The sequence below is a fragment of the Micropterus salmoides genome, unplaced genomic scaffold (genome assembly GCF_014851395.1).
Source record: "Micropterus salmoides isolate LMB-PRFRI ecotype aquatic unplaced genomic scaffold, ASM1485139v1 Ms_hic_scaffold_22, whole genome shotgun sequence".
Lineage (NCBI taxonomy): Eukaryota > Metazoa > Chordata > Actinopteri > Centrarchiformes > Centrarchidae > Micropterus > Micropterus salmoides.
This window is the reverse complement of record NW_024041373.1, coordinates 19,462,494-19,487,148: the sequence shown is the minus strand read 5'-3', so window position 1 is coordinate 19,487,148 and position 24,655 is coordinate 19,462,494. Positions and strand designations below refer to the sequence as shown.

General features: G+C 40.6%; 1 protein-coding gene across 20 annotated transcripts in view; it reads right to left on the bottom strand.

Moving 5' to 3' along the window:
• LOC119916979 (ankyrin-3-like) overlaps nucleotides 1-24,655 on the bottom strand; it is a 128,600-nt gene that overhangs the window by 62,360 nt on the left and 41,585 nt on the right. Inside the window, exon 1 of one of the 20 annotated variants that reach the window (XM_038736991.1) lies at nucleotides 6,690-7,084. The exons of 18 other annotated variants lie outside the window; for them this stretch is intronic. In XM_038736991.1, the coding sequence (XP_038592919.1) occupies nucleotides 6,690-6,725 (36 nt within the window). In that variant the 5' untranslated portion in view covers nucleotides 6,726-7,084. Of the gene's footprint in view, nucleotides 1-6,689; nucleotides 7,085-24,655 lie in introns of those variants that run through there. One more of the 20 variants, XM_038737001.1, reaches the window with a different exon arrangement.

Here is a 24,655-nt window from a genome sequence, read left to right as displayed (position 1 = left end):
GTCTCTAATTCCCAAAGGTAGATGGTTCATTGACTGGTTGGTCCTTACAAATGCCACAGAGACCTCCTCTCTGGATTCAGATTTCCACTGAATCCACCAGTAAAGCAGTTGTGAGTCTATGATGCTGTGCTGCAAGAAGCAGAGCATTCTCTATTCTGCCTGGCTGTCCTTTATTTCACTACAGAAATAGGGCTTTGCACACCAAAATAAAATGATGAGCCAAGCATTTTTTTCGCCCTTATAACAAATGTGGTGTGCATGTGCATGTGCATGCGTGTTTGTGTGTGTGTGAGAGAGAAAGAGTTAGGGAGGTAGAGATATCAAAAGAAGAATGAGAGCAGATAAAGAAAAAGAGATGGAGAATGCTAAAAAGAGAGGAAAAAGAAAGGGAGGTTGTGCTTCTTTTCTGTTTTCATGTTGGCTCTAAGGACATGGGGTATGACATAAAATGACACACAGCAAGCTCTGCATATTTTGTCTTCCTTCTTCACATCAGCCTTGCAAAGAGCATTTTGTAAAACTCAGCAGCTGCTGAGAGCAGGAAGGAGAGAAGCTGTGATATGCTGCTCCATAATAAAGGCTCAAAAACCAAACACCCCTGAATTATCAAAAGCCCAGACCTGCTAAATTTAGCCTTGCATCCAGAGACACTTAGGATAAACTCAGTAGGGCCAAACGGTACAAGCGGTTATCCAACAATGTACACGCCACCTCCCCCTCCGCCATGCTTTTCCAGAAATAACTCTGACGAACATAGAGGGATCTGACCCAAAGCCAAAATGTGAGTGAACAAGACATCCAGAATCAGATTGTTCCACCGACAGGCTGTATAAAACTGTGAGAGGAAAATATTTGTATGTGTGTGTGGGCTCATGTGTATACAAACAAAATAGATGAAGTGGCGTTTGGTGGAAACCAAGTAATTTACTGATTACAAGAGACCATTAAGTTATAAGCTCATATCTCAGCCCACATCTAGAAATGTCTTTGTCCTTTTTCCATAACCCACTAATGATATTTCTGTTCTTATGGCCTTGAGAAAACTCAACAGACTGTGTCACTGGCACAGAGCCTGAGCCAGCACAAATATGAGCCATAGGTCAAGAACAATAACAACAAATATACAAACACAACCATCAATAGATGTACAAGTAACATCATAAGAGTGTAAAAAGTTTGAAGAAGCATCATAAAAGCTTAAGATTATTCAAGACTGGTTGCAAGCAATCAAGTGAGAGCAGCGGCTGCAAATGAATCATTAATATTGGCACAGCTGTGCTTTACAGGGAAAGACGCCATTGGCTGTGAAAACTCAAAAACACCCAATGCAGTGGCCTGAATTTTCTGTTGCCTAACTACAAAACATTTTAAAAACAGTATGAACTTCAGCCTCAGCACTCCTTTGCTTGTGTACTTTTAAACAGAATTTTAAGAAAAGGTGATCACATCACCACTGTTTTAGCTTCAGTACACTGGCTCCCAGTATGTTTTTGAATAGATTGTAAAATTTTATTGATTACTTTTGAGGCTCTCCATGGAATGCTATATCTCTGACCTTTTATTACCGTATGCACTGGTATGTACATAAAGATCCTCAGGCAAAGGTCTGTTGTCTGTTCCAGATGCCCATCTTAAAATTAAAGGGGACAGAGTGTTTGCAGTCAGGGCCCCGAGGCTCTTGAACAGCCTGCCCAAGGAAATCAGGTTGGCTTAGGCAGTGAGCTCCTTTAATTCCCTTCTTAAAACATACTTTTATAGGAGAGCCTTTCCTGATTTTCTTGACTTTATTTTTCTTTACTTTTAACTGTATTTTAAGTCCTTAAAAATATTATTATTATTGGTTTTACCTTAAAGACTATGTTCTGCCCTTGTGAAAGCACTTTGTAACATGGGTTCTGAAAAGTGCTCAATAAATAAAGATTATTATTATATTATTATTGATTGCATTGTGTCTCTATTATTCTGGATATCAACCAGAAGAAAAGACCAACATTTTTAATTTCCAACAGCGGTGAACAGCAAACTCACAAGAAAAATTAAAAAAGGCTACAAATCAAAAACACACCAGTAAATCCCAATAGCTCATCTAACAACACAATTCATCATCTAAATATGATTACATTCTATATCATAATTCAACATAATAGAACAAAGAATAAACAAAAAATAAAACAAAATACTCTCAGAATGAGGTTTTCTACTTGTTAGTCACGGACACCAAGAATCAGCGTCCTTCATGATGACCTGTTAGAAACACTTTGGCTCCCATCCAATCTAAACCTAGCTAGCAGGCAGCGCTCTGTCATCACAGTGTCACACCTCAACATTGTTATGGTATTTATCTTATTGTACAACATTTGTTGTTTTTAAATGCACACTAGGAATACATTTACATGACTTTCGGAAACATGACTTAAAGCCAGTTAATGACCAACTCCAACTTTAAGGTGATCTTAATATTTCAGTCAGAATATCACCAGCAGTTCAAGCTTCATCCCCAATTATTTCAAAGTCAAAGTCTCTCCACATAACAAATACGTATATGTGCAGCACATCTGCACACTGGTCCACATCCTAACAGTTGTCCTGTTTCTTACATAAGCGGCATGTGGCCTTAAGTGTGTGCCATGCCGTGTGGTGGATTCCTGTGTGACCCACGACTCTCAAGCTTTGTCAAGTGTCTCCAAATGCTTGACCGCTCTAAAACCTCTGACATGGAAATTCACAGGTCAAACTGCTGTGGACAGGCTGCATGCCTGACAGCTACTCAGTGATTTACACCACCAGATATTATGTAAGTCAAACATGATACATAATACTATAGTCTTGGACTCCTCTTTTAATCGTTCAGTGCAGTTTAATTGAAGACCACTGGTTGGCTTGTGCTGGCAGATGTATAGGGTTTTTGCAATAATCTTAAAATATCATGCAGTGCTCTTTGCTTCTCCTTCTGCATCTGCCGAAGCTTAAGTGCCAACAGATTAAGTAGTCTTCCTCCGTAATTCACTAGTCATTGCTCTCATCAGTTTATCCCTTAATGCCTGCAGTGTAAACCAGTGACCAACTTGTCCAAGCCTCCATCCTCATCCCGTCTATGACCAACATGAGGGATCTTTAAGTCTTTGTGAATGAAGCATCACACAGGACGGGGCAAGAAATTAGTAAGTAAGAAGGAATTAGTTCAAAGAAAACGGGGCCATTTAAGACTAGGTTAAGCCTGAAGGAAAGCATTAATCTAATGTTAGATTGAAGGGGGAGGATGAGAGAGACAGAGAGATAGAGAGAGAGAGAAATCTGACACACAAGTGATAACCGGAAAAGCTGAGAATAATAATATTCCCAATTACAGTCTTATAAAGTCAGAAATGCAGCTAATTTCTGAGTGAGTCGCTGTAAAATGACAATTAACCATCTCAGTTCTAATTAAAAATCCCCTTTGGTCACTGACTGGCGTCTGCAGATGCTCTTTAAAAGGGAGAGGAAAAACTGAAGCACTGCATATGAGTATTGAATGCTGTAGGGCTGTAATATTTAGATGTGATCAGATTACTGTACCTGTATTTGTGATTGTTAAGAGTCGGACTTTTCAATTAAAAGCTTTGAAAAATTAACAATCAATTAAAGCTCAATCTGTTACATCAACAAAAGGCAAACCCTGTAATACAGCCCAGCAGATATCAGCCGACATTGATGTGTGTTTAAAAGTTAACTTTTAAATATCCCACAAAAGACCCCCTAAATTTGTTTCTAAAGAATTGCGACCACGATGTGTACTGTGCGGGATATTTGCTGATGAAAAACGTAATTTGTCATGCGCCATGGTGAGTGATGGTAAAGGTAACACTGCTCATAAATTACCTCTGTACTGTTCTGTATCTTATTACTCATTGGTCAACATATACGCTCATACAGCATAACCCAATATTGGCCAATATATATCTATATATATATATGTTCTCGCTAATTTAACAATATAATAATTCTATCATATTAATGATCCATGCACCTTTCTGGCAACACTAATTTTGTAGAAAATCAGTAGAAGAAATTGTAAACAGTGGTGACACAGCTCAAGAAAGATTTTGGACAAATTTATTTTCTAAATATGCATTAATTGACTTTCTCTCCCTCTCAGACTTAATTAGCATTCCAAAATTTTCATTTTGATGTCCAAAGGTATATGTATTGTATGATTTACTTTTAGGATAAATTGATAAAGTATATTGGTTTCTTGTATATTAACTGCAAAATACAATATAATACATTACATAGTATGGAAGTATGTTGTATGGAATTCGGATACTGTATCTGTCATGATCTCAAATAGAGGCTGGGCAGTCAGTATGGAGACTGTTGCTGCACTGTGAGCTGCAGAGCGTTTGTTTTCATTTCTGCTGAATCTGTATTTGGCACTTCTTCTCCTCATGACATCAGTGCAGTGATAGTCTAGACGGATCAAGGATATTTAGGTGTATAAAGACCGATATCCCCCAGGCTGCCAGACTGTGATGATGTCAGTTTAGCACTCAGCACAGAGCATGTAACCAAACATAAACTCATGCAGAATTCTGCACTGCATCCATGTATAAGACACCAACACATACGTGTCTGCACACTCTTTTGGACATTGTTCACTTTAAAGTAGGAAAGCAAAAATATGTACACACAAACGTAAACACACAGGGCATGTTGGTGTCATTCCTGTAGGCTCTGGATGAACTGAGTGAGCTTAGAAGAGGAGAACCAGACCAGCAGCGGCTGTATTGTTTTTCTTTATCCCCTTCTCTACTGACAGCACAAAACACAGAACTCCACAGCTCTACCAGAATAAAGCCATGGACATCCAATGGCGGGCCACAGAATCTACCGGTGCCAAAAACCTCACCCCACCAACCACTACATTCATTTATTTCATCTCTAAACTCTCAAACTTACCAAAATCCCCTGCCCTGCTTAGTCCCTCATTGTATCCTGATGTATCTCTTTCTCTCAAGGCTAAATATAGCAACACTATTAATGAATTAATGCCTGTATATCACTGTTGACATGCCCATACCAGAAAATAATTATTAAGGCTTTAAGAGGTATGGATGCAAAGCATGTTATTGGCAACACAATGAATGATGATCTATAAGAGGCATCTAACAGTGGTCTTTTAGAGCCTCTGCAGGTTTAAGATGTAGATCAACATCCGCTTCACAGCTCTCATGACTGTAAATATTGTATGCGGTTATCTTAAGCATGAACATCCCTCTCAAACATCCTTCTATTGTAGTAGCGTTGATGATGGAACGCTCCATATATTTTAGGAGCAGTGCAAAGAGGAGACAAGTGGTTGAATGAATCATTCCTCCCATTGGCCACATTGGAGAAATGACAGCATGAGTAGCTTTGTTTCAAATTGGCTTCAGTTCAACATTTTCTTTTTTGGCCATTTGAGGGCAAAAGAGACAAGCTGTAAACACAATACTGACATATCACTTTGCAAACTTTTTAGCAAGCAGTTGCTTATGTATACATCCAACAGTTACGGTGAAACATTATCAATCATTTGGAGTTATATTTCTGTACATCTGATGAAGTCCAATAGTCACTCTTCTTTTAGCTGTATTTTTTTCTCCACCAACTCCTGAGAGAAATATAATAATAATATCTATTATTATTTTAATAATAAATAATAATATTTATTATTATAATGTCTCTTTAGTTGCTAAATGCTCCACTATATTGACATGGTGCTACCATACTATGGTGCTGAGCATGTAGTGTACAGTGTTTTTTCAGAGCTAAAACAGCTGCCAGCTGTGGCTGGAAACAACAATATGAGTGGTGAGTGTGAACCAAAACAGATACAATAGCAGTCAAACAACTAAACAATGAACTGAAATTCACTACAAAGCTCCGGAAAGCCGAGCTGAGCTGCAGATTCAGGTGATAATTCTTTGTAGCTTCATCACACGAGCGAGCCCTGTCATTTTGTTATCACATTGTCATTTGATTATTTTTATTATTAAAATATTGATAGCTGTTTTAAGATACTGGTGACTGAGTTCCTTAAAGCACACAAACATACCATCTTAAAGGAATACTTTTTTGAAAATATGTTTATTTGCACAATTTATTTGAATTAACAGAGAAGATTGATACTACTATCGTGTACATACATGCTAATTATGAAGCTGAATCCAGAAGTCGGTTAACTAAGCTTAGCATAAAGACTGGAAACAAAGGGGTAGTCTGGCTCCGTCCAAAAGTTTAAAAAAGCTCACTGATTAACACACTACAGTATATCTTGTTTGTTAAATCTGCCTGAAAAAGCAAATAAACATATTTCCCAAAATGTCAATATAGACAACATGAACATGCAGGTGCATGGGCAATTAATTGTCTAGAAACCACCAAACTCCCCGATGCTCCCTGGTGCTGAAAAACCCTGCAGACAAACATACACTTTACATCTGAGTGCAGCAGGTTAGCTTTCCATTGTCAAATCAGCCATATAGCCATTCAGTCATAATGGTACAGGACCAGGTCATTCTAGTGGTTGAACACTGAATTTACAACATGAACCTCAACTGAGACAGTCAAAAACATCTCTTACATTTGTGTCTGACACAAATCTACATTTTCATAAATTAATAATAGTAAATCCAATAGTAATAATAAATCCAAGTGTTAGTACTACTCACTTGTGTTAGGAAGACAGCACCCTCTTCCACAGCCATGTTCACTTTCTTACCCTTTTTCTCTCTCTCTGAAACCTGAGCTCAGAGTGGCCAGCCAAGCAGCCAACCAGTCATCTACTCAGTCAGTCAGTTAGCTAGCTATGTCCTTATCTTTGCCTCATGGGCATCCATCCCACTCAGAGGAAAGAGCAAGGTGCCATTGGCTCAGGTAACAGAGTAAAAAAAAAAAAAAAAATCAAAGCACGCCAACAAATGCTAGCACTAGAGGTAGCGGATACAACAGTTCCTTCCAGTGTCTGGTCGATGCCTTGCACATCAGATAGAGGGATGGTGAGGGGAAAGAAGTGAGAAAGAGGGGGGTAAAGAAGAGGACGCCGGCTGCAGAGGAAAGGAGACGAGAGGGGGTCTATCTCCAGTAAACAAAGCGCTGAGTATCTCGCACTCTTTCACGCTGCAGAAAGGACACACGCCAAATCCCCTCTGATGCCTCTCTCCCTCCCTGTCCCCTCTCTATCTCTCTCTATTTTTTTAAAATGTGTCAACAAGGGTAAATCCCGTCTGCCTCGCAGAAGCCGGCCCCTGCCCCAGAAAGCACCTTCAAACGGGGAGGGTGCAGGAAGAGCACACTGACTTACCATAATAGCTGAGGCTTCTCCCTCCCTCTCCTCCTTCCTTTTCTTCCTCACCTTCATTTACTCTGACAGGGGTAAAGTGGGTGGGGGGGTGGGTGTCAGTGTAATTTTGATATCCAAGGTTAGGGAGGCAAGCAGGGAGAGGGGGAAAAGTGAAAATAGCAGCTGAAACAAATACTTTCGCTACAATGACTCGACTGGGATATGTCAACCCCCCTCTTCTCTTGTTATCACACCCACTATCCCTCTTTCCCTCCCACTCATTCTCTCTGGTTCACTCTCTCTGCCTCCCTCAGCCTCTACCAGCATGCAGCTCTTTATTGTCATTCTGCTTATCAGCTTTTTTCCCCCTCTAACAAAGACCAGTATGAGTGTGTGTGTATTGTGAGTATATGTCTAGGTTGCTCTACCTAGTTGCCTAGATCAACCAGGGGATCTCAATTAATGGCAGCAAGTTGTAGAGATTCTATGTGTGTCTACTTGGGCGGCAGGGGCGGGGTTACGAGCCAATAATGGCACAGAACAACAACAATAACACCAGACGCTATTTTGGGGCGAGTGGACCGGTGGGGGGCCCCCCTAACAGTCAATGAGGACACTTTAACAGAGGATTAGGGGCTTTTCCTTTGGTATTAGGGACACCCTCTGTCCTCCCACCTCTCACCCCTCAGCAGACACGCCCCACTGCAGTCAGCTGAGTGGGAGATGGGGATGAGAAGATCACTCCCACTGATTTCTCCTCACAAATCCTGCTCATAGCTGAGCCCAAGCACAGGAAGATAGCAGCCAAGTATAGTCACTGCTCTCCTACAAAATATACATAAAGAGTCTGATCACTATCTGTGTGAGCAGAAGGAAAAAGAGAGTTGAGGTTACGTGTAACATGCATAACTACTACTGTATCCATGTTATATGTTTGATCGTGGGTTATTACACCTGTGGGCGGTAAGTTATCTGATTATCTTATCTCGGAAGACCACCCAGAACTGTATAGTGTTCTTAAACCTTTTTATTTTTAGGGGAGCAGAACAATTTTTCCATGATAGATATACCAACATTCCCTAAACATAATGTTGACATCATACCATGTTTCCCACCCTGGGGGTCAGGACACCCCAGAGGAGTCACACGATAAATCTAAGGGGTCATGAGCCAATTAATAGGGTAGCAAGAATCAAACACCACATTCTGCTACATAAAGTTTTATTTATTTTGAAGACTTTTCCATAATCATATCTATATGCACTGCATTTAGCCGTGAACTTGTTTTGAGTCATTTTTTTTGTCTAAGAACTTTGACCCTTTCCCAGTGTTTTCAGTTCATGAAAGTTAACTGTAACATGCTGGTCGCCTAAAAATGTCTTGTTTAGCTTTTGGCTGAACTAAAAGACACTAAAGAGCTGGCTGTTTTTTAAAGCCTTTTTGTTCACTAGTGAAAATTAGCATCCCAAATAATATCACAGTTAACGTGAATTACAGATGCACCTTCCTGACCAAGGTAGCCTGATTCACCTCTTCATCCTAATATGGTCACTTCTGATTCCCAAAAAACGAAGAAGGCGACGGCCAAAATGCCAAACTAGAGGCTTCAAAATGGTAGTCCACAAATCAATGAGTGACGTCACGGTGGCTACATCCACTTCTATTATACAGTCCATATCATGTGTTAATTAGTGAGATTAGTGGTGTTATAAGGTGGATTTTGCTGTTTCCCCATTTCTGTTCTTTACGGAAAGGCTGGCTGCAGCTTGATATTTACCACAAAAACCTGAGAGTGATGTTAACTTTTTTAATCTAACTCTTACCAAGGAAGGTCATGAAGGTCAGACCTACAAAATGCCCATCCACCACCTTGACACCTCTAATGCTGTGCAGAATCGTTCAATAAAAGCATAATTCCTCATTGTCAGTGGAAACACTGCTCTCAACAGATTTGTAAACAAATGCTATGGTCATTAGCTCCCAGGATATGGAAAATCCCTGGGACACAGCTTTGTGGTCACTCTTTCCTTCTGCCTGCAGTATTGTGATAATAAATGATAAACTTAGTTCATCCGGATCACACCCATAAGAGTTATTTATAGCTGCTGTTCTGGCAGTATACACAGAAGAACACACTCATACAGACAGAATAGACAGTCACATGCACTCATCTATCCCTTAGCCACTGCTTTCAAATTCTGTCACTATTCCAGAGGAAGTGGTATTTTCCAGAGAGTGAGACTCAGAGAAACTGAAAAGGAGAGAGTGACACTGAGTGGTATACGTGAGAGCTGACAGAGGGAGTGACAGATGCTCTGGACCAGAAGAGGCGTGTGGAACATGTGATTGGTGGATCCCAGGCCCCTTCACGCTAACACTACAGCGAGCAGCCCTTCTTGGAAATGGCAGGGTTACCATGGCTACTGGGGGAGGTTACAACAGAAGAGGGAGTCAAGCCTACTTATGGAAAATTATCTCTTTGTGACACAGTTGTGCTTGCACACACACGCACCTCGGTCACTCTTAACACCTGTCAGTAATCACACATAATATGGCTTAATGCATTATCTGGGAAAAACACATTAAGATGCTGAATGGATATTTTCTTGTGGTGGCATTTGCGTTATTTGAACTTGTATTTATTTGCGAGTATTAGAGCATTGAAATTCTATTAAAAATAAGAGAGAGCGGTGGATAAATCATTTACTTTTTTATTTCTTTTCTTTATCATTTATTTGTATATATTCATATATAGATATATGTGTGTATTTTTCCGATTTGCCATGTAACTATGCAACTTTATATTTCTCATAGTATCATAGCCTTAAAAACCTGGAAAAGACAACATTGAAGCTATATCTTAATATTAATATAACTTAATCCGAAACAATATCAGATATTATATCACAATATACTGATTTATTGCCCACAAGGAGCTTGAGCTTGAGCACCAAGAGTACCAATCAAAAGCTTTAATATTTCTTGGAAGTAGTGTTTTGTTCCAGAGCGGTCTTAGGCGTATGACATCCAGCCATAACGAAACAGATAGAAATGGCTCTGGGCTAATCCAATTGTCTCCCTGCTGGCTTTCCTTTCCCAGTTTCACAAACATACTAGGCGAGCTCAGCCATCTCAGAGGAGCAGTAAAATATCACACCGTCCTCATCCTCAATATTTGTAGAGAACACACAGACAGATATTTACTGCTCCTGCTGCACGGAGCTCGCTCAAGGGCACAGCTCCCCTCTGTCACCTGGGACATGAAACCGTGGGGGGAGAAGGAGAGGAAGGGGGTTGAGAGGAAGGGTAGAAAGGAGAGAAAAAGGAGCACAGAAGGGAAGGGAACTGGACAGGGAAAAAAATGTTGAACCATTCAACTAGAGCAGCAAGTGAATAAGCAAATCATCATCATGCACCACCACTCAGTTTGTCAGATTCATTATCAAGTTATTACTTTATTAGAAATTCCTTGCAATGTAGACAATGTCGTAAAATATCTACTGAATATTTTTAAATCCTACTGCTTGTTTTGCGGCTAATGTTGCACATACAAAGTCTCCTGTCTCTTTACCGTCTAGGACCAGGGACAATAATGCTGACACTGACATGAAGAGAACTAGAAGGTCGCATTGGATTTCATCCAACTGACTTGTCAGCTGTGCAGGTGAAATCTACACACTAGCGCACCATGTTGGATCAATACCTGTCCCGCCAAAAAGTCACCATAAAACAGACTTCAGAAGAACAAAGGTGAGACAGTAAATATACACAGAGGAGGGGGAGAGGTTAAAGGAGGGGAGAAAAAGTCAGAGAGTAGGGAGAGACAGCAAAGGAGAGACAGATAATAGCAAGAGTAAAGCAATAGGAAGGTTATACAGTACAACATACAGTACAGAAACAGAACAAGAGAGGAAGACACATATGGCAACAACAGCATAGACTGAGTTAAAAAAAAAACAGAAGGACAGGTCTCATGGCCAAACAGTCACAAGAGACCAAAGAAAACTAAACAACATACCACAGTTTTGTTAAATTTGGCACAAAGTCAGACATCAAACTCCTCCTCTTTGTCCTCTCCCCTCTGCTCTTACTCCTCTAGCCTCAGTTTGACCTATGCAGACGCTGTTCAACAGTCAAACACTGGACTCTGGTGGACAGTCTCCTGCATGACAACTGTATAAAACATCACCGGCCTCTATGTGACATTTTCTACGTGTCCACAACTGGTGTTTTTTGTGCAAATTATAATAATTTACAATAAAGTTGTTCCTGTACTATGGCAAAATTCTTCATATGTGACACTTCAGGTATTAGATGTTTTGTATCATGCAGCTCTGCGATTCATATCAGATGACGGCTTTCAGGACTCAATGTGAATGCAGAAGAGTGTAATGTAGGCTCGCCTTCTCTTTCAGACGATACAAGCACTTGGAAGTATATTTTTTATAAACTCCTCTCATTGGAAGACCCTGTATACAGTAAATACTGCTTGAATGAATTCATGAAAAAGACACATTGCCCATAATAATATACAGGGCAATATACAGGGCAGCGGAAACAAGCTGTGAACAGAACACTGACATATTGTCACTGTCATAAATTGATACTGCAGTAATTTTTACTAATCCAGCAGATACGGACTACATTATCATTCATTTGGAGTAGCATTTCTGTCCACGTGGCATATGTAAGTCTAGGTCTGAGAGAAATATCCGGCTCTTCAGCTGCTAAATGCGCCAGTATGATCACCGGCTAGTCGCTAACTTTGTCTGTCTGTCGTTTGGTGCTAAACAGTTAAGTTGTAGTCCATAAAGCCAAAGATATGAGCTGAAAGACGTTAAAACGCTCTGTAGAGCTTAGGGGTACTGCCAAGCCAGGTGGCGAAAACACTGTGGGTGCATCCCTACAAATAAATAGTCAATAGAACCTTTGTTATTGTAAAAATATTGATTATACCTGCTTTATAACTTAATTTAAACTGAATGAGCAAATTTCTATCCATCATTGCAACAATGGAATCAGTAAAAGACGCAGACACATCTGAAATGTGTCACATGAGTTCCCAAGCACAAGTCTGGGAGTTATTAACACAGCTTAAAATGTCTTTCACCAAACAGACCTCCAGGTTACAACTAGCCTTTAGATAATCCACAGTTCACATTGCTGAGAAGTGACACCATCTCAAGGTAATCACTACAGTCAAGCCAATAAACTAGCTCAAAACACTTTTTGTGTCAAAAAGGCAGATCTCTAAGGAGACATTTTCTGTGAGTGAGTTTCCACTCTTTGTTATACAGTAATGGGACATAAAAATGCAAATGACTAACCAGTAGATGGACTGAAATGACTTATCCCAATAATAAGAGGCAATCTTGTGTGAACAGCAGCAGAATAAGCGAGCAGCAGGCGGGTGATATTGAGATGAGTTGTACTGTAAGTGTGTATGTGGCTATATGGAAGAGAGAAAGAGGTACATGTGACACATACATTTCTAAATTCTTAATGAGTGCATGGCAATAATGTGACAAAGAGAGAGATCAGTCCATTGCAAAGATCATTGCAAAGATCACCTAATCATGAATCATTTCCTCCTCTTCACACTTATGGAGATAAAATCTTTAAATAATCCACCAAAATGTAAATAAGTTAGCTTTTTTATGCAGTATATATTAAATCAAAGAGAAAGGAAAGGTGTCAGACTCTTTACAGAGATACACACACAGGCACGAAAAAGAAAACGGATCAATTCTTTCTTGTCAGTTTTTTCCTACCGTTTCTCAGGGTGTCGTATTTAATTTGAACAGTCTGAACTGATATGACATGATTAATCCAATCACAACACTGACTATTTCCTCCATGTCAGTTTGTAAGGGGACTGCGCCAGTTTAGACTGTACACGTGGCACATGTAAGTCTAGCTCTGAGAGAAATATTCGGCTCTTCAGCTGCTAAATGCGCCAGTATGATCACCGGCGAAGAGAGAAGAGAAATGGCTCTCTATGTCTTTTTCAAAATAGTACGCAAAGGCGGATGATTAAACCCCTTCATCAACTGCAAACATCCATTACCCATCAACTTGTTCAAATTCATTTGAGAAGTGGAGGGAGCAAGCTTTGACCTTGATATAAACAAGCTTTGATAATCCCCTTTTTTACTCTCCATCCTCCCTCTTTTAGGCCATATTGTCCTTTCATCTTCCAACTTTTACAAATTTCCCTGTCTGATCTCCCTCCTATCCATCTCTACTGTATGTATTTCTTCTTGTTCAGTTTGTCACATTTCTGCTGTGTCCTTCCCTTTGTCTTTCCCATACTCAGCCATTGCCGTTAAATGTCTAAATTCTAATCTAAATGACGTGTATTCTCCCAACACCACCTCTTCTGATGTTATGATGGACTTGATCATTCCATGTGTGGGCCCGCATGTGCGTTACAGACAGGGCAAGATTTCTAAACTACCTGGTGCCATGGACCATGTAAGCAACGGACAACAAGTAATTTAGTTTATTCTGGCCTTCTACATGTCCTGTCTGTTCCACTGGCTTAGCAGCACCACAGCTGGGCTACAGTAAATCCATCTGGTTCCTAAATTCAACAGGGCATGGTTAAATTGAAGTCAAGATGACTTTCACAGTTATATAATCAAATCTGAAGGTGTCTCTCAAGATGCTTTGCCAGACTGACTGTCTCTCCATTTAATGCCCTGTTTGCTGCCAACTTCTGTGACTTTTTTGATCACACTACAGGCCTACCTCTTTCTCTCTGTTGTCACCAGTCATGGAGTTCAAGTAGTCTCACAAAGAGCTATGGTAACTAACAAACACAGATAATTTAAGTCAGAAAATTTAAGTAAATATAGCCGCAAGCGGTAATGATCAGGATCCAAGCAGGTTGAGATAAATGCAACATCTGACATTTTCAGAGGAGAAGACCAGTTGCAGGTGATTTAAGAGATTAAAGTGATGTAAGAATTTGGACTCGAAGCCAAGCATTTTTAAAGATAATTGCATAAACGCAAACTTGATTTTTACAGCATCACTTTGAGGTCAGAGAGGGTAAGTATATAAACCTGACAAGTGTGTGAAATTTTCAAGTTTCTAAGTTTTAAGGTTTATGCTGCACAAACAGTTTTTTAGCAGAGAAAACTAAGAAAGTGTCCAGGATCCAATTACAATAGGAAAACTTTGATTCACTATGATTTGTGCACCACCCATTGTCAGCAGGTCAGACTTGGTCACCTGGGGATTTGAACTCTGGAACTTCAGATCGTCAGAGTAGGTGACTAATTGACTAAGCTACTGGTGAGAGATTCACCTTCTCACAAGTTGAGGCAGTGACATCACATGTGCCAGACTCAGTTTTAACATAAAACACTTGCAGCAGTCAAAATGTTGATGATAAAATTCTGAACCAACCCCCACACATGATTCTGCCGGTTTTGGGTGTTGTCAATTATTTTGGTGGCATTTGATCCAACACTGAGCAGAAAAGAAAATGTTGTGCATACTGTACAAGTTACAGCAATATATTGAATATCACTGCAGACTCACAGTTTGTCCTATCTAAAAACCCTTCGAAACACTGGAAACCTGCCATCTAGAGAATGTCTGTGTTGATTCGGGTAGCGTTTGAACGAAGACTTGTGGAGATATAGATGTTAATTGATTTAGCATTTTCTGAAAAATAGAGAGTAACTGAATTGACCATAGGGGGCAGTGAGGCAAACGTTTGTCACATATCAGTAGATGTGCTGTAATGTACTGTATTTATGTAATGAATTTTTTTTTGATTTTTTTGAACTTTGGAATTAAAATGTCTAGAAATTTACATTTGTTGTAATAAGCCATGTCCACTTTAAATATTCATTATCAAATTTTATGGATCAACTAAGTAGTGACCCTCGATCGTACAAACAGAATTTTGTACGAATACATGCAGCGAAAAACTTTTTGCATGTGTAGTGCCCCCTAGTGGAAGAATATAACTCAAAGACATTTTTGAGATAATAGCAACAACATAAAGTTGATTGTTATAGTGCCACCATGAGGTCAATGAGTGCCCACTTGCCAATTCTGGTAAGTTTTTGTGCAGCAGTTTTTGCTGCCCAAACACTTTCAGTGGAGAAAAAGAAGGAGGAAAGAAAGAAGACGAAGAAGTAGCTTCGCTGCTTGGATCCATAATTATATCTTTTTGTATGTGTATGGATCCACCACAGATACACTGCACTGTATCTTCAGTAGGTGTGTGAGTGTTTGTGACTGTGTTCAGTATGTGTGTGGGTGTGGTTGTAATAATTATCTCCCCCTACAGCAGACAGAGAGAATATTCTATATCTATAAGGCATCTCTAAAAGATTCTTGTCCACATATTCACTTCTCACAAAAACGCTATTATTATTATATGGCAGAAAAATACATTTAGCTCAATGCTCTCCAACAAAACACCTATTGTGCCAAGGAAGTAATATATTGTATTGAAGACTTGCAAAAACTTTGACCATTTGAAAACCTTCTCTTCAGTGATGAGGGGAAAAACCATGTATTCTTGTGTCTGTTCAACTTGAACTTATTTAGCTTTCTAAAACTTTAAAATGAAAATGAGGGAGAATACAAAACAAAACCAATCAGTGTTTTTAAAAACAAAGAAAACATCATTATGCTATCTATAAAACAAAGAGAGGTCTGTTATTTTGGCCTGTCAAGCAGGGCTGTATGAAGTGCAGAGTGCTGTAACTGTTTTCGCCTGATCTTTGGCAGGCAGAGCGCACCAGACGAGAGCAGACCATGAGCCATCTGTCGCCCCTGAACCCCCCTCAGTCTACACACAGCACGCAGACACACACGTGCACACAAGGACCTAAACTAAACATACACACGCACGACTCTGTAAACATGTTAAACTTGGGGGACAATATTCTAATCCACCCTTTGACACCAGGCCAAAGGAACCAAATGCTCCATCCAGACATGGAGGATGTCAAAAAGAGGAGGAGAGGAAGATGAAAGAGGGGAAAGAAGTGACGTATCATGAGGAAATATTAGAGCTAAAGGGGATTTACATTTGATTTATTGAATGTCCAACTTGTTCACCAAAACAACTACTGATCTTTCATTGATAATTCCTAAATTTGCATACCCTCCTTCACAAATGCAGAGGTTATTGCACATTACATCCTCCTGTACTGGAGTAATGGTCGTTTAGATCCTGGCAATTCTGCTTGGCAAACAGAGAGCTATTAGATGCTGAAACAGCCAGCTGCCCCTCAGGCAGCACAAAGTAATGGGCTGTTGAATGGGGAGGCCCAAATCCATAATAGCGAAACTCCCCAAACATGGCAACAACACAGGCAATGCATTTTGTTGCTGTGAAATGGTCAATATCCCAAAAGACAAGTGTAGGGTTTCTTTAATAGCTGAACTGCATTTTGAAATATATTATATCCTATTTAGTTTTGTTTAGTCAGCTGTTGGAAAGCAGCAAAAAAACAGCCATATCAGCCCCCTTATTGCAATAACGATGCCACGACCAAATCACAAGATCAATCCCTGAGGTCATGAGAGTTCAAGGGGTCAACCAGGTCAAGCATGGCCTGAAGAAGGATTTAAATACATTTAAGGGGACAGAGTAGTGGAATGGCAATTCAGTCTGTCTGCTTGGAGCAATTCATTTAGACTAAACACCAGCAGATGTCAGTGCAACAATCCTAGTCTCTACACTTGAGGTGGAATCGCACTGAAAATCACGTCATGTGACTTTCTTAAAGAAAAAAAGGAAAATAATTAGCTTTTTATCTGTTGCAACCTCTCTCCTCTTTTGCAGGTTATGCTTATGAGCGATGTCTCTCTACCAATTGTGCTTTGTTTAGCACGGGACATGGGAGACTGAAATCCGAAATCGATAGAGGGAGGGGTACAATGATCCAGAATGTCTCTCTTCCTCTTCTCCCCTCTGGGTTAATTTTGGTCAGCTGTTTCCTTTCTGCGGGACACTGCAGTATGAATTTGATCAACTAGTATACAGTAACATTTTATGGTTCCTAGACCTTACACTGCACAGATATGTAGGCATAAATACAACATTTTAACAGCATGTTTAGTGGAAGCAAGCTGTCAAACAGAACTGGCTAAAGATGCAACAACATTTCCAAAGTACAAGCTTTTGGTCAGCTTCTACCCAGTCTGATACTGTAAAGTATCACAAAGCAGAGTATAACAATTACAACAGAACGTGTGCAGTACTCCCCTCAGAATATGACACACAATTTAACGAAACTGGCAGAGACAGCACAAAGAGCAGCTAGATGAAAAACAAAAATCCAAGCCATCCAGCATCCTCAATCCATATTGTGCATACCCGATCACTATCAGATCAAATGAACTTCCACAGTAATACTGGTGAATTATACCTAAAAATCGACTCAAGCAGCACAATATTCTTCAAAAACCAGTTTTGATACAATATAAGGACAAACTGTGACTGTAAAATGTAAAATGTGCAAATTGTAATTCAGACATGATGTGGTTTATCAATGCTATAAGTGGTGAGACACATGTACTGAATATTTTTGGGAAATATGTTCATTTGTTTTCATGCTGAGTTAAATGAGGAGGTCAATACCAATCTCATGGTATGTAAGCTAGCACAAAGTTTTGCACAAAGACTGGAAGTAGTGGGAAACATCCAGCCTGGTTCTGTCCAACAGTAGCATAACTCCTTACCAGCACCTCTTAAGCTCACAAATTAACACATTTTATCTTGTTTGTTTAATCCAAACAAAAGACGAAGACTATTTCTTGGCTGGGCGCAACCAGCGGAGACTCAGTAGCGAACTCATCCTTTAATGTATCACAAACACAAAAACTCCAATATCTTGGTGAGGACTTGATGATATACTGCTGTATGCACATCACTGTGTAACTGTCAGAGTAGGTAAAAGGCAACAACCAGTAAATGACTGCTGGCAGTTGGGACTCAGCCTATTGTCCTGCACGGCAGGCAATTTTTTATCGTGGGTGGCAGCACTTTAAACCAGCATTAGTCCTGTAGCACTAAAATCTCTGACTGACATCCTTGTGACCCCACCCCCATGATAGTGTGTTGGCTGACCCTCTCTGACCACCCCCAGCCCCCCACCCCCACCCCCACCCCCCGCCCCGTGTCCATCTATCCATCACACACAGCCAGAGCTGACTGCTCATCAAGGCTGCAGCCACGTGTGCTCTCACAGACACAGTAAGCAGTCTTGAACACATATTTTGTGCAGTGCAATACACTAAGTGTACAAAGCAGCCAAGGTGTAGACACACACACACACACACACATACATTTTGCCTACTATGGTACATATACATGATCTAGCAGGTAGCGTCAAGGTCGCAGCTGAGCAGAGAGACTAATGACCTATAATAAGACACAACCTTGACTGATGGGTACAGTCAGTTAGCTTGGCTATAGCAGCCAACAGACACACACAGAGTGCCCTGCTCTCTGGTCTTTGCAGCTCAGCATCATCATCCCGTATCTGCTTTATTCACTGAGGTCAATTCTGATCTGCAATGCTTATTTTTACTTCATATTTTTTTGGCACTCACGTCTTATTTCTCTCTTTGTACTGACTGTTTCTCTATTGTTGTCTTTCACTCTCAACTCTGGCCAGAAGATATTTCCAGAAAATTATCAGTGTTAATAAAAGAATAACTGTTTTCTGTCTATCCAAGTTATTGAAATTATTTCAGTAGGTGACATGTTTGCAACACAATTCTTACATGTTGGTTACTTTGTGGTGAAATTGCTATTGGTAAGCATGTATGTTCCCTCACTAAAGGTAGAAGAGAGATTTTAATAGCAATGACAGAGAAATTGAGGTCAGCTTTTTCACATTGAGGCTGGCAAGTGTTTCCATAATAACACTTTGAAGCTATGGTGGTGTCAACAACTCAAATGATACATCACTCTGCTCACCTTGAAGTGTCTCCTATATGTAATATTAAAATCTATCTACACACACACATTCAGAAAGGCATAGTAAAAAAACAAGATTCAAGCACAGACACATCTATAGTAAACACACACATCTCTAACCCTACCCACTCAATCAGTCATATGCACCATAGTCCCTCACTTCACCAGTTGTAAAATGGCATTACATTATGGGCGTTATGGTGATATTGAATCAAAGTGTTGAATCACAATTGTGCCAAAACATCATAATGTAATATGAGAGACTCTTTACAGCCATTTTATTCAGTTAATTGTCAAACAGACAAATCGACAAGATCCATTCTAAACCAATACATGTCATCCTAGATTATCAACCACTTCTAATTGTTAAGACTTACATGATGCAAAAGTCACGCTGACCCTGTGAGAAGAAGAACAAGCACAGCCTTTTCTGTTGTTGTCTTCTCTGTCATTTCTGCTTAGTTCTAACACTTCTTGTAATTTGTCATTTCAGCAACTTGTGTGTGTGTGTGTGCGTGCGTGCGTGTGTGTGTGTGTGTGTGTGCATGTGTGTACATGGTTTTTCCTAACGGCTGGAGAGGCCATTTGGCTGTCAGGAGGTAAGGTCCCAGAAAAGTTAAAAGTGCAGTGTGAGTGTCAAGGTGGCTGACACTACACAGCTGACAGCATCCCAGTCAGCAACACACACACACACACATACATTATGTACGCGCAGACACACACACAGTGACAGCAACCTAGTCAGCAGTAACACTAACAACAGTCTGACTCATATCGCTATGTCTCTGTGCATCAGATCAAGCCTTCATGCTGACAGATAGCAAAGTGTGCGATTAGATAGAGCTTCATATAGACAAAGAGGACGATGTAGTGTCTACTTTTTAATACTGTGGTGAACCTGTGGGACTGCATCCTAGAATAAAGCGCTAAAACTACTGATAACTTTCATTATGGATTCATCTGTGAAAAGAAAGTGATATGCACATCACTATTTCCCAAAGATGAAGTCTTCAGATTCTTGTTGTTGTAACTATAGAGATGCCCCCCCCCCTCCCTCCCCCCCTTTCTCTCCCACTACAATACCTAAAGTCAGGGTACTGAATAGCAATCTGTTCCAATTGCTCTCTTTTAGGAAACAAGACAATATTATGCACCAGAGATAGCTGTGGTACTAAAAATTGCGATTAAATTAATATAATGTGGATCAGTCACATCTGGCCCATATCTGATCTGAGTAATAAGGTCAGTATCCAAGTGTCCAAAACCCAAACAAGTTTCAAAAATACAAAACACAGAAAAGCAGCAAATCCTCACATTAGAGATGCTGGAACCAGCAAATGGTTGGGATTTCTACTTCATATATTCATTAAATTACAATCAGTTTTCATGATTGTTGGTGAATAATCAGTTTGTTAATATTTCCACACTATTACAATGCCAGTCCAATCCATTACTGTTCTAAAATGACAACAATACACCCCACCAGCCTGTCTACTATGTTCTGTTACTACCAATCGGCTTGCTACTCTCTCACAACGAGGGGGCCCAAAAACCACGGCTGTTTACGGTCCTCCTTCCACAATGGTGGAACAAGCTCCAATCAGGCATCAGGACAACATAAACCCTACACATCTTTGCAGCCTGAAAACTAATGTGTTCAGACTACATCTTGACCAATAAGAAACCCTCTCTTTCTTTAATTGTTTCTAAATGTAACATTAGAAGCAGTTCAGCATATTTAATTAAGTTGATGTGCTTGCATGATTCTCACACTTTCTGAGGTTGTATCTATATTGTTGAAGTGCACGTTGTAAGTGCCTTTGGATAAAAGCGTTAGCTATAGATGTAATGTAACAAACAGACTACCATCCATATTGCAGCTCTTGGTATTGTTACTCATTTCCCTCCAGCTAGGAAACAGCAGCTCAGACTACTACAGATATATTTTCTCAGAATCAGAAACCAAAAATATCTACTGTGAGACTGTCAGCATGGCAGTACACTTCATCAAGGGAGCTGGCTAGAAGTTGCTGTAGGGCTGTTCTATATTCAACATGATGGGTGTTTGTGAAAGCAGCTGTAACCAAACAGAGGGGAAAGAACCACCAGAAGAGCCAAAAGAAGGGATAATACCGATGCTACCGATACAGAGACAGTGTGACAGAAAGTGCAATGATGATCAGTTATATCTTGGAGAGCGGGCTCATGTGTTGGTATTGAAATGACTTCAGGACAATTAAGTTTTAGGTAGGTAACAATTATTTAATTGTTGATTTCTTTTTACAGTTTTACAGAATATTTTGTTGATTAATCAAATTGTTTGGTCAATAAAAAGTCAGGAAAAAGTGAAAAATGGGTTACCCAAAGCTAAAGATTAGTTGTTTTATCTGTACAGTCCAAAACATAAATATATTCAGTTTATATTCAGATGATAGTGGAACATAACCAGCACTTACATTTGGTATTTTTACCAACAATTCAATTATTGAAATTGTGGCTGATTCATTTCCTCTCATGATCTCTTGATCAACGAATCGAGTACATGACTAATCATTTCAGCTCTAATAATAGCTACTACTAAATAGCTAATATTATATAAATACCCATCAGAGGTGACGTCTTCAAATGTTTTGTTCAACTATCTGTCGAAAATCCAAAGATATTCAGTTTATAATTATGTAAAACAGTAAATCCTCACAAGTGAGAAGCTGAATCTGAGTTATGTTTGGCACTTTTGCTTGAAAATGTACTAATAAATTATCAAAAAAGTTGCTGATTAATTTTCTGCTGATTGACTAATCTATTGACTAAACTATGAATTGTTTCAGCTCTATTATCCATTCTTATACTGTAGCTTTCTTATTCCTGCTTTTGTCTGTTTACACATCACACCTTGTCTGGAGCTTAACATTACTTTTTACTTTTACTACTCTTATTTTTGGTTTCAATCTTCATTTAAAGTTTTACTCCTCTCCTCTTGTGTCTTTTCCTTTAATATACGGTATTAGTGATGAATTTCTGTCAGGAGCCGCAGGCTCGTAGGGCACTTTAGAGTCAAAACACAGCAGACAATGTTCCTCCTTAGCACAGGGTCTGGAAAGTGAAGCCAATGAGGAAGTGCCTTAAACCTGCATTCTTTCTAATGGCCAGCAGGGGGAAACTCCACTGGCTATACCAAAAATATTTCTATCCACTGTGCACTTACTGTGCAATAAGCTGAACTTCAGCTACTGGTGGGGAAAAACAGAGACTTTTATTCATTTTCTGTTCTGTGCTTCACAGAGACGTGGCTGTGTGGATCAAGAACAGACTGCGCGCAGCAGCAGGATGGCTTCCAGGTCTACAGAGCGGACCACGAAACTCTCTGACAAAACAAAAGGTGGTGGTGTCTGTTTTTACAATAACAATGCTGGTGTAATTATGTGACAGTGATTCAGCAGCACTGTTCTCATGACCTGGAACATTTACTGATACACTGTAAACCTTTTTATTCTGCCCCGCAAGTTTGCTAGCTACTTTCTGCAAAGCAGCTGGGCCGGACTCTGTCTCCTCATCCACCTTGAAGCACTGCGCCAGTCAGCTGTCTCCGGTGTTCACAAACATTTTTAACACCACACTGGAGACATGCCATGTGCCAGCCTGAATTAAACCCTCCTTCTAGCCACCATCATCCCTGTCCCCAAAAAACCAAGGACCACAGGACTAAACGACAACAGACCCGTCGCCCTGACATCTGTGGTTATGAAGTCCTTGGAGCGGCTTGTGTTGTCCCACCTAAAATCCACCACAGACCCACTCCTGGACCCCCAGCAGTCTGCCTACAGAGCCAACAGGTCTGTAGACGACACAGTAAACATGACCCTTCACGTCATCCTTCAGCACCTGGACTACCCAGGGACCTGATCCTGTTTGTGGATTTCAGCTCTGCTTTCAACACCATCATCTGCTACAGGCAGGCACAGGCTCTCCCAGCTGAGCGTGCCTGACTCCACCTGCAGGTGGGTCACAGACTTCCTGACGGACAGGAAACAGTATGTTAAGCTGGGAAAACATCTCTCTGACTCCAGGACCATCAGCTCCAGATCCCCTCAGGGCTGTGTTCTTTCCCCTCTTCTCTTCTCCCTGTATACAGCTGCACCTCCAGTCACCAGTCTGTCAAGCTCCTGAAGTTTGCGGATGACACCACCCTCATTGGGCTCATCTATGGGGGAGTTTGCCGACAGGTGGAAGATTGACCATCTGGCGTCCTGGTGCAGCCACAACAGTCTGGAGCTCAACGCTCTAAAGACAGTGGAAATGATTGTAGATTTTAGAAAGAGCCTAGCCCCACCCTCCCCTATCAACCTGGGTGACTCCGCAGTTGAAACTGTGGACTCCTCCCACTTCCTGGACACCATCATCTCCCAGGAGCTCAAGTGGAAGCTAAACATCACCTCCCTCACCAAGAAGGCCCATCAGAGGATGTACTTAATGCGGCAGCTGAAGAAGTTCAGACTGCTGAAGACAATGATGGTGCACTTCTACACCACCATCATCAAGTCCATCCTCACCTCCTCCATCACCATCTGGTGCGTTGCTGCCACCGCCAGGGACAAGGGCAGGCTGCAGCAAATCATTCAGTCTGCAGAGAAGGTGATTGGTTGTCACCTTCCATCTCTTCAAGACCTGTACACCTCCAGGACTCTGAGCTGTGCAGGAAAGATTGTGGCTGACCCCTCCCATCCTGGACACAAACTATTTCAGAAACTCCCCTCTGGCAGGAGGCTGTGGTCCATCAGGACCAAAACCTCTCGCCACAAGAACAGTTTCTTTCCGATTGCAGTGGGATTCCTCAACAAGACCTGGAATCCCCACTGTCGCTGACTCTCATGCCCCCCTCCCCAAAAAACACACACACACACACACTCATACAACTCCTGACCCCACACTTTACGACAACGCTCAACTATGCTTTATGCTCATGTTGTGAATTTTTGCATATACTTTTTCAGCACTGTATTATAGTTTTATTGTAATTTTTGTATACTTGTACATTTTTTGATCTCCTTACTTTTTATATATTTATATTTATGTTCGTGTATACTGTGAGCACCAATTTATACCAAGGCAAATTCCTCATATGTGAAAATGTACCTGGCAATAAAACGGATTCTGATAACAGTTAACGTGAATAAGGGATGCATGGTGCCAAGCTGGGGTGACCAGACGTCCCAAATTTAACAGCAGTTATCCCAACTCCTGTGAACATTGTGTCAACAGCGTTGTTATACCAACAAACATGCATGCCTGCTCTTTACCCCTTTTTGTTTTCTAGTGTAGATGAAGATAGTGGAAGTTGCAGTCCTGAGGACAGGGGAAGTGTAGCTGCAGGCAACCTCAGAGGAAAGAACTGACAC